General features: G+C 40.0%; 2 protein-coding genes across 2 annotated transcripts in view; both read left to right on the top strand.

The window, feature by feature from the left end:
* The first annotated feature begins 549 nt into the window (after nt 1-549).
* On the top strand, nt 550-1,479 carry LOC102440395 (olfactory receptor 4C12). The gene has a single exon (XM_006092089.1). It carries the CDS (start codon nt 550-552, stop codon nt 1,477-1,479), a length of 930 nt encoding a protein of 309 aa, XP_006092151.1.
* Nucleotides 1,480-10,333: 8,854 nt separating this feature from the next.
* The window catches only part of LOC102440084 (olfactory receptor 4C12-like), a 971-nt gene continuing 152 nt past the window's right edge, over nt 10,334-11,152 (top strand). The window contains exon 1 of the mRNA XM_014458475.1: nt 10,334-11,152. Coding sequence (XP_014313961.1) covers nt 10,362-11,152 — 791 coding nt within the window. The 5' untranslated portion in view covers nt 10,334-10,361.

Here is an 11,152-nt window from a genome sequence, read left to right as displayed (position 1 = left end):
TTCCGGCACGTTACCTTGGTTGCGGGCACATCCCCAGTAGGGGCTGTGCAGGAGGCAGCTGGTCGATGTTTCTCTCTCATCGATGTTTCTAACTCTCTATCCCTCTCCCTTCCTCTCTGTAAAAAAATCAATAAAAATATTTTTAAAAAAGATATAGAGAAGAAACTAAAAAGAGAGTTCATGGACATGGATGCCAGTGTGGTGATTGAGGGCATAGAAGGGATAAAAGGTGATGGAAAAATGAAATGAAATTTAAAATAAAAAAAGATATAGAGAATAAAGGAATCTGAGGGTCAGCAAAAAGTGACAATTAATAATTGACAAAATTAGTTTTAAATACTATCATTCAGTTTAGTTGAATGATATGTGTAGCCCTCATCAAGTAAGTGGAAATAGATTTTGCATTAAAATTTTCTGGTTGATTATTTATATTTGACTTATTGATTATCAGTATCAATATCACTGGTTTAAGTTCATTTTCTCTTCCTTTCTTTGTTTTTTTAAAGGTAAAGCATTCCTTCAGGAGTTTTTATCACGCATACCACATAGATGGAGAATAAAAGGAATGTGACTGAATTCATTTTAACAGGACTTACACAGAACCCTCAAATGCAGAAAGTCGTGTTTCTGTTATTTTTGGTCTTATACATGGTAACACTCTCAGGCAACCTGCTCATTGTGGTTACCATTACCACCAGCCAGGCTCTGAACTCCCCCATGTACTTCTTCCTGACCCATCTGTCCTTGATAGACCTAATCTATTGTTCTTCTTCAGCTCCTAAGATGATTGTGGATTCCCTTCATGAAAAGAAAATGATCTCTTTTAATGGTTGTATGGCTCAAGTCTATGCAGAACACATTTTTGGTGCTACTGAGATCATTCTGTTGACGGTGATGGCCTACGATCGCTATGTCGCCATTTGCAAACCTCTGCACTATACCACCATCATGAGCCATAAGCTGTGCATTCTCCTGCTGGGAGTGGCGTGGGCTGGAGGATTTCTCCATGCAACCATTCAGATCCTCTTCACAGTCTGGTTGCCCTTCTGTGGCCCCAATGTCATAGATCATTTCATGTGTGACTTGTACCCTTTGTTGAAACTCGTCTGCATGGACACTCATACCCTGGGTCTCTTTGTTGCTGCCAATAGTGGGTTCATCTGCTTATTGACCTTCCTCCTTTTGATGGTCTCCTATGTGGTCATCTTGAGCTCCCTAAAGAAGTACAGCTTGGAGGGGAGGCGCAAAGCCCTCTCTACCTGTCTCTCTCACATCACAGTGGTCATATTCTCCCTTGTGCCCTGCATATTTGTGTATCTGCGCCCAGTAACCACACTGCCTGTGGATAAAGCTGTTGCTGTCTTTTATACTATGGTGGCTCCTATGTTAAATCCCTTAATCTACACACTCAGAAATGCTGAGGTAAAAAATGCTATGAGGAAGCTCTGGAGGAAAAAAGTGACTTCAGATAAAGATTAAATGGAATCATTGAGCATTACAGATAGAAGTAATAGAGGTAATCTAGCTCAAGCCTCTTAGACCTATGGATGAATTCATCCACCTAAGAAGAGGTTGGATGATACATGCAGCTAGCCACCAAAGCACAGAGCTAAAGCTTACACTGGAATCCAGACTTACTGTCTCCCATTCCACACTCTTGTCATCATAAGTTAATGCTTCTTAATCAATAAATACTAGTATTTATCAATTACCTGGAAATTTGAAATATCTTTAGAAGCTAAAAGGCAAAAATTTAGAATATTAAATTGGTGTTTAAATAATCTTATTATGTAACATTGAGATGTTGGTTCCCATTGGGATTCCAATCTTTTGGAGAAGGTGTAGTTGTTGCTCATTGTGGGACAAATTGAACAGGTTGCCTTGGGCCAGAACTAGGGGCCTGGTGCACGAAATTTGTGCACTGGGGGGAGGGGGTGTCCTTCAGTCCAGCCTGCCCCCTCTCACATACTAGGTGCCCTCAGGGGATGTCCTAGTGACAGCGTAGGCCTGCTCCCTGCTCCCCTTGGGGAGCAGGCCTAAGCCACAGTCTGGCCTCCCTTTGTGGGAGGTGACTGGGATGATCAGAGGAAGGCACCAGCCCCATCACCCCGCTGCTGCAGCCACTGCCAGTCACCGCAGCCAGCAAGGTTTTTTCATAAACACAGACTCGTCCCTTCACCATGAAAATTTCTTTAAGCATTTTCAAGATGTGTCTTTCATATAATAATAATTTCTTTATTATTATTTTTTTATCCTCACCTGAGGATATGTTTCCAGAGAATGTGGAAGAGAAAGGGAAAGACAGAGAGAAACAACAAAGTGAGAGGAACACTTTGATTGGTTGCCTCCTGCATGAGCCCTGACCTGGGCCCCGGCCAGGGAGGAGCCTGCAACCTAGGTACATGCCCTTGGTCAGAGTTGAACCCAGACCCTGACATCGGCAGGCCAAGGCATTATCTACTGAGCCACACCGACTAGGGCAGGATATGACATTTCTTAGCCCTCCAGCAGCGGACCTTCGTTTTTTTCGCCAGGAGTGTGGTGAAAAACCCTACATCACCTTTTTGGTTTCTTATTACCCAAGTTACTAAGAATATTACCAGTGGCATACAGGGAGCTTAGCCAATGAACAGTCAGAAAAGGTATTTCCTCTGTAGATAACACCAATCGCCACTTGCCCCCCCCCACCCCCCCGGCCCAGGCCTGACGCCTCTGGCACAGGCTTCAGGCCTGGGCAGGGGACCCCCATCTCCCTCTGATCACTGGCTCCACCCTTGCCTAGGCCTGATGCCTCCGCCGGAGGTGTTGACCCCCATCACCCTCTGATCGCCGGATTGGCCCCTTTCCCAGGCCTGATGCTTCCGCCAGAGGTGTCAGGCCTGGGCAGGGGACCCCCATCTCCCCCCAACCACTGGCTTCTGGGAGGCTTCTGGGGCCAGCCTACGGCCAGGATCAGATCGGATCACTGGCGGTAGGCCTGCGGCTTCTGGAGTCACACATGGGGTCCTGGATGGCGGCTCTCGTACTGGCAGCTGCGCTGTCCCGCCCTGCCTGCAGTATGCAAATTAGCCGCCATCTTTGTTGGTGGTTAATTTGCATATCACACTGATTAGCCAATGGGAGGTGTAGCGAAGGTATGGTCAATTACCATGTTTGGCTATTATTAGATAAGATATATATATACCTATACTTATACCTATACCTATACCTATACCTATACCTATACCTATACCTAGACCTATACCTATATACCTATATATCTATCTCTGTCACTTTTTCTGTATCTATATCTATATCTATTTATGTCTATATTGATAAAGTATTGGTAGAATCTGGAGAGAATACTGAAATTAGGAGAGAAGAAAGACCATGTTTTAAAGTATTGAATACTGATTCATAAGTCATAATTCTGAAATCTTTCTACGAGTGTTTGATCTTCTTTTTACTTAAAAGTCTGACTAAAGTTGAGAATCCTTGAGAAGTTGTAAGAGATAAAGGAAATGTGGATACAGTGAGAACTAACATATAATGAACATTCTGTGTTTATGTCACTCTGCTAAGTGTGGTATTTTATCTAATTCTCACATTATCCCCTTGAGAGAGGAATTAATAATTCTATTTTATATTCAAGGAAATTGATGTTCACTGTGAGGATCATTTGATCAAGGTAAAAAAAGCTAAAATTTGGTAGAGATTTGATTTAAATACAAACTGATCTAATTTCTAGGCCTGAGCTCTAACTATTACGTTATTGTGGTGCATTAGACATGATGTGTCTCATGCACAGGGAAGGAAGGGGGAGGAGATGCTGATTCAGATCAAATGTGCATTATTTAGAGGCTTTGGTTCTACCATCAGGGCAGACAGGACACATTCCTCAGACAGATGCCATGTGCAGCAGTGACCATATAGGAGAGCCATTTCAATGGGTCAAAAGGAAGTCATGTGGAAAATACTTTAAAATGAATAAAAATGAAAACAAAGCATACATAACTGATGGGATGCATCTAAATTTGTAGCTATAAATACCTAGATAAATAAAAGAAGGAAGATCTCAAATTAATAATCTAACTTTTCTTATTAAGATTCTAGAAAATAGAGCCCTAATCAGTTTGGCTCAGTAGATAGAATGTCAGCCCATGGACTGAAGGGTCAAGGGTTTGATTCTAGTCAAGGGCATGTACCTTGGTTGCAGGCTTAACCTTAGTAGGGGACATGCAGGAGGCAGCTGATCGATGTTTCTTTCTATCCCTCTCCCTTCCTCTCTGTAAAATCAATAAAAATATATTAAAAAAATAAAGATATTGGAAAAAAGAGCAAAATAAAACCAAGCAAACAGAAGGAAGTAACAAAGACTCAAGCAGAAATATAACAATTAGAGAACAGAGGACAGAAAAACATCAAAACCAATAGTAGATTCTTTGAAAAGATCACCAAAGTAACAAAATTTTATCTAAATTGACTAAAAAACGAGATGGAGCCCTGGCTAGTGTGGCTCAGTTGGTTGGTTGTCCCATTGTTGCAGAAGACCGGAGAAAAACCAACCCACGCTTAGAGAAAGGGAGTTACATTTTATTGATAAATTCTGCGCAGGCCCGGAGAAAAATGTGTCTTTCAAATTCTGGGCCCCCCAAAATGGAGGAAACTCTCTTTATTTGTACCTTTTCCAGTCCTTTGTCTCCCAAATTTGGAATGAGACTTCTGGGCCTTCTGAGAAAGAAGGCCTGCGTGCTGGGAAGGGGCCATGAGACCATATCTCAAGGCCTGGCCTGGTGTCAGCACTGACAACTCTGTCTGGGGCATCTTTACGGCCTCTCTGGAATAGGAATGGTCTTATTTTCCTTATTATTTAAGCCAGAAGCCAGAATAGCAGGGTTAAAATTTCAAACAGCAGTTTTTATATAAGATGGATGCTTCACCATGCACTGAAAGGTTGCTGGTTCGATTCCTGGTCTGGGCACATGCCTGGGTTCCAGACTTGATCCTCAGAAGGGGGCGTGCAGGAGGCAGCCAATGGATGTTTTGCTCTCACATAGATGTTTCTCTCTCTTTCAAAATCAATAAAAAATATTTCAAAAAATAAAAAGAGAGATGGAAGATTCCAATTAGTAAAATCAGGAATGAATCAGGGGAAATTAGTACCAATCTTACAGAAATAAAAGAAGATTACAAGGTGATACTAGGAATAGTTGTATACCAATAATTTATATACCATAGAAGAAATAGACAAATTCTTAGTAATACCTAAACTACTGAAACTGATGCAAATGAAATAGGTAATCTGCATATACTTACAAGAAGTTAAGATATTGAATTAGTAATTAAAAAAACTTCCCACACAGGAAAACCCAGACCATGATGACTTCACTTTGAAGTGAATTTTATCAAACTTTTCAAAAATAGTTTAACATGAATTTTATCAAACTTTTAAGAAAGAATTAACACTAACCCTTCACAAACTCTTCCAAAAAATAGAAGAGAAAGGAACACTTTCCAACTCATTATATAAGATCAGTATTACCCTTTTATCCAAATTAGACAAAGATATCTCAAGAAAAGAAAACTACAACCAACATCTCATACATATAGGCACAAAAAGCCTTAATAAAATACCAGCAAACTGAATCCAGTAGCATATAAAAAAGGGTTATATACCAAGACCAAGTGGGATTCTTAGAGATACAAGGTTGGTTTAATATATGAAAACTAATCAATGAAATACACCATATTAGAAGACATAATACTCAGTAATGATAACTGCTATTATTACTGTTTTTCCCGGTGCTCCATCCACTGCCTAGCCATACATTTAAGTACAAGAGTTGCTACAACTCTTACAATAGGTTACTTAAGCCACACTCTCTCCTAAGGCTGCAGAGGACTTGCTTCAGTATGTGTTTGCAAGATGACAAAACATATTTGGCTTTTCAAATCTCCACTGTCCTGAGGATATTATGTGTCAAGAAAATATGAAGAAATCTGTTTGGTTAGGTAAGGCTTTTTTTCATTGAATGGCCAGTGGAATTCCTAGAATCTCCCCAAAAAGGGATAAAAATCAATTTTTTAATATTTTTATACCATACAAATTGGCACTAGGATTTTAGCCTTCTCTTGGTCTCCAACTCTAGATATCACTCTGCCTGAAAATATATCAAGTCAAAAGATTCCTACAAGCAGAATGTGTCTTGATGTGTGTATAGCACAGTTGGGAGATTGACTCAGTATCTCAACCTCCTCTGGTGGCCTCAGCCAGTGAGGAAATTTCCTCAGGGATATGCAACCTGCATGAAACCCCTTGTTGTTGTTTGCACAGCACTTAGTTCTTCAGGTTCTAGTTCATGATACCCAAGGGCCTATAAGAGGGGTGTTTATCACATAATCTTCTAGACCAGGAATATAGGCTATTATTACATAGGTTTAGGTGCAGGGAAAAGAAGCAGTCAGGTGAGGATGTGTTGTTCGTACAGGAATTCTCCCAAACACCTGTTTCCAAGGAAAAATCTTTAAAAAACTGAGATAATTAATTCCCGGGAGGGCCAAACCTTGGATAGAAGGATAGGTTCTGTAACATTCTCAGTATCCTCTCTATACACTCAAGAAGCAGCTCTTTTCCTATTTGAAGAGCAGAGTAAGAGACAGTTGGTTAAGAAGAGATAGAAATATGTGTGTCTCTTGTTCTGTGACTGTAAAGCTAGGTGCTGAGATCAGAAGTTCCCTTAGTACTTGAGGACTTCTGGTTTCAAATTCAACATCTCATTTTCTTATCTTTTGACTTTAATTTCTAAGGCATTGGCGTTTTGAAAATGCTTGGATGAAACCATTTGAATAAATTTGTGCCATTTTCATATTCTCTGCTTCCTATAATATTTTGTGGTCAGTAGGGTCTTGAAAAATATCCATTATATAATATTATATTTGAACAGTTTCATATAATGGCCACTTCTTATTCCTGAATACTCTGGACTTTCTCCTTAACTACAAAGGCAATTACGGTAAGTTAACCAGAATTGCAGATTTTTAATCCAGTTTTTACATTTCCATTTTCTACCAATGGGTTTATAATTAAAAGCATTGAAGCATTACTTTCTGATATTTGATGGGGATCACTTTAAGATGTTTTAGGGTATTTTGCAGAAATATTTGTTATCCTCACTGAATATGGGTATATTTATATTATCAGGAATTGATTTACATTCTATGGGTCCATAAGTCAATTTCTAGGCTTTAGAGTGGGAGACATCACAGTAAATCAGCAAGTTGGAGCTGGATGGGCCACTGAGGGTTTCCTCCAGGGGTAGGGCATATGGTGCGATGGTTTGGTTGGTCAGAGATTGGCTTATGTACAAAAATTTATTTACTTGAAATAGTGCTCTGACTGATAATTTGCAGGGATAAAGGGGGATAAAAACCATACCTTGTACTGACAGGAGATATGAGAAGCAAATGAGAATAAAGAAGGAAAATTTGAGGTGAAGCTGAGACAGGATGTTTGACATTCACTCTGGTCAAGACAGAGGAAAAGAATAACATTTGGATTCTGTTTCTTAAAGAAAACTTCAGTCCTAAAACTGAGATCCATAAGAAGAATGAATTAATTTATAGGATCTGTGTGGAAAGAATGTACCTTCCGCTGTGGTTGGGCATCTATATTAAATACCAGGCTCAGGGGCACTTTTTATTCCGACTCTTCAAACTTTCTTGAATTTTGTTTCAACCACGTAAGACTTTATTTCTCTTACAGTGTATTTTAGTTTCAATAATATAACTGACTTTCTGCATCCCTGAACTTAGCCCTTTTTTAGAGAGTCAAGATAGGTATTGCTAAAGATAAGAGATGAAAGTTAATTCCCTTTCTCACTGTAGGGTGATTTTTTCCCCTTGTATCCAGCTTGTCTTAAGGCATCTTAAGAAATGCAAGGTGTGTTGGTGGGGATAAATTACCTTGTTGGACATTGGAAGATCTGTGTTCTTATTGTGATCTGAGACTAATCAGTTATCTGTGTTTTGTTGGGCTTCTCATCTCTGGGCCTCAGTTTTCTTATTTCTAAAGAGTGTATTAGTTGATAAAATGAAAAGTTCTGAAGGATTTCTAATGTAAAGCAATTCTAGGGTCTTGTCCAGTGAACCCTCAAATTCATTAACATTTTATAAGTTAACAAAAGCACTGCCACAGATTTCATATGGTCACAGGCGATGGTGTTAGCTACCAACCCACTGTCAAACTCTGGTATTGCTGATTCCTAGGAGTAAATTGGATTTATACTGGAAAAGTACTAATGTTAAAGATAGAGACAGACATCCTGGATTTGAATACAGGTTCCTTTGCTTTTTTTTTTTTAACCATTATGACTTTGAGCAAATCATTTATCTTCTCCTAACCAGTTTTCTTTTCTTCAAAATATAGATAATTGAGTACCAACCTCAAAGCATTGTTGTGAAGATTAAACGAGATAATGCATTTAAAGTATTTAGTATAATGCCCAGCACATGGCAAACATTCCACAAAAATTAACTACCATTATAGGAACTATATGGTGTGAAAATAAATCTCTTTATGCTATTTAGTCTTATAATAAAAGTTTGCATTTCCAAATGTTTAAACATGTGGAATAAGTTTGTTTGCTTAATTCCTTGCCTTTTATTTGCAGTCCATGGGCCTTTTTATGAAAGATCAGGGTCATTCTGCTAGATCAACACTTTTCTCTACTTCTCGTTTCTTTAAAAATACTAGAGGCCCGGTGCACAAAATTTGTGCACTCAAGGGGGTGTCCCTTAGCCCAGATGAGAGAGGATGCAGACCAGGCTGAGAGACCCCACCAGTGCACGATCAGGGCGGGGGAGGGACGCAGGAGGTTAGCCAGCTCGGGAGGGACTGTGGGAGGGCTCCAGGGCATGTCCAGTCCTCTTGCCTAATCCCGATTGGACGGGCCCCATCAGCAAGCTAACCTACCAGTGGGAGTGTCTTCCCCCTTGTGGTCAGTGCATGTCATAGCGAGCAGTTGAGTGGCCTTAGCATATCATTAGCATATTATCTTTGATTGGTTGAATGGCCAACTGGACGACTGGACACTTAGCATATTAGGCTTTTTATTAGATAGGATGGGTATTAGAGAGTTTGAGTGGTAACAGGCACACTATTGGTCTTTGAACTAGGACAGAAAAGGAACTGATCCTGTGCTTGAGTCTGCCAATTAACAGAGGACATCAAATATATCAATTTTGACATTAAGGCCAAGCTATTTCTGTGTGGTGTGGGACAAAAGGAGGCAGAGGAATTGTAAACAAGTGTTTTATATATTTGAATTACCATAAGGTTTGCAAGAAACTGAAGTAATAAATGAAATAATGATGATGAATGAGTCAAGTTTATCTGATTTTGATAATGAAATCTAATCTTTGGCACAGACTTTCAGGAATTTATTAAAACATATCAGTAGTCGGTTGTTGATTCTCCCAAGGGCTATCTCCTCTAGAGAAGAGTTGGCAATTAGACGTGTACTCAGCTTTCTTCTTAAGGGTTCTTGTGCCTGGAAGGATTCTCCAATGCAGTGGGTGATGTAGAAGGGGACCACTATCCTGGGGCTTGGAATGCTAAGGCTAGCTTCTCAATGAAGCATTTGTGGAATCATCTGAAAAAAGTTTCCTTCCTATATACCTCATTATGTACTTTGTCCACGTGTAACATAGACAGTTTGTCTTACCTTCAATGCCTCTGTGCTTTAGGAATACATTAAGATATAAAGAAGAACCCTACCCAGTTTGGCTCAGTGGATAGAGTGTCGGCCTGTGGACTAAGGGTCACAGGTTCAATTCCGGCACGTTACCTTGGTTGCGGGCACATCCCCAGTAGGGGCTGTGCAGGAGGCAGCTGGTCGATGTTTCTCTCTCATCGATGTTTCTAACTCTCTATCCCTCTCCCTTCCTCTCTGTAAAAAAATCAATAAAAATATTTTTAAAAAAGATATAGAGAAGAAACTAAAAAGAGAGTTCATGGACATGGATGCCAGTGTGGTGATTGACAGCACAGAAGGGATAAAAGGTGATGGAAAAATGAAATGAAATTTAAAATAAAAAAAGATATAGAGAATAAAGGAATCTGAGGGTCAGCAAAAAGTGACAATTAATAATTGACAAAATTAGTTTTAAATACTGTCATTCAGTTTAGTTGAATGATATGTGTAGTCCTCATCAAGTAAGTGGAAATAGATTTTGCATTAAAATTTTCTGGTTGATTATTTATATTTGACTTATTGATTATCAGTATCAATGCTTTAAGTTCATTTTATCTTCCTTTCTTTTCTTTCTATTTTTTTTAAGGTAAAGCATTCCTTCCTGGAGTTTTTATCACGCATACCACATAGATGGAGAATAAAAGGAATGTGACTGAATTCATTTTAACAGGACTTACACAGAACCCTCAAGTGCAGAAAGTCGTGTTTCTGTTATTTTTGGTCTTATACATGGTAACACTCTCAGGCAACCTGCTCATTGTGGTTACCATTACCACCAGCCAGGCTCTGAACTCCCCCATGTACTTCTTCCTGACCCATCTGTCCTTGATAGACCTAATCTATTGTTCTTCTTCAGCTCCTAAGATGATTGTGGATTCCCTTCATGAAAAGAAAATGATCTCTTTTAATGGTTGTATGGCTCAAGTCTATGCAGAACACATTTTTGGTGCTACTGAGATCATTCTGTTGACGGTGATGGCCTACGATCGCTATGTCGCCATTTGCAAACCTCTGCACTATACCACCATCATGAGCCATAAGCTGTGCATTCTCCTGCTGGGAGTGGCGTGGGCTGGAGGATTTCTCCATGCAACCATTCAGATCCTCTTCACAGTCTGGTTGCCCTTCTGTGGCCCCAATGTCATAGATCATTTCATGTGTGACTTGTATCCTTTGTTGAAACTTGTCTGCATGGACACTCATACCCTGGGTCTCTTTGTTGCTGCCAATAGTGGGTTCATCTGCTTGTTGAACTTCCTCCTTTTGATGGTCTCCTATGTGGTCATCTTGAGCTCCCTAAAGAAGTACAGCTTGGAGGGGAGGCGCAAAGCCCTCTCTACCTGTCTCTCTCACATCACAGTGGTCATATTCTCCCTTGTGCCCTGCATATTTGTGTATCTGCGCCCAGTAACCACACTGCC

Source organism: Myotis lucifugus, unplaced genomic scaffold (assembly GCF_000147115.1).
Source record: "Myotis lucifugus unplaced genomic scaffold, Myoluc2.0 scaffold_97, whole genome shotgun sequence".
Lineage (NCBI taxonomy): Eukaryota > Metazoa > Chordata > Mammalia > Chiroptera > Vespertilionidae > Myotis > Myotis lucifugus.
Note: the sequence above shows the minus strand (reverse complement) of the source record. Positions and strands in the feature narration are given on the sequence as shown.

Excerpts from the sequence above, each read along its gene's own strand:
- LOC102440395 (XM_006092089.1), top strand. The coding sequence starts at position 550 with ATGGAGAATAAAAGGAATGTGACTGAATTCATTTTAACAGGACTTACA.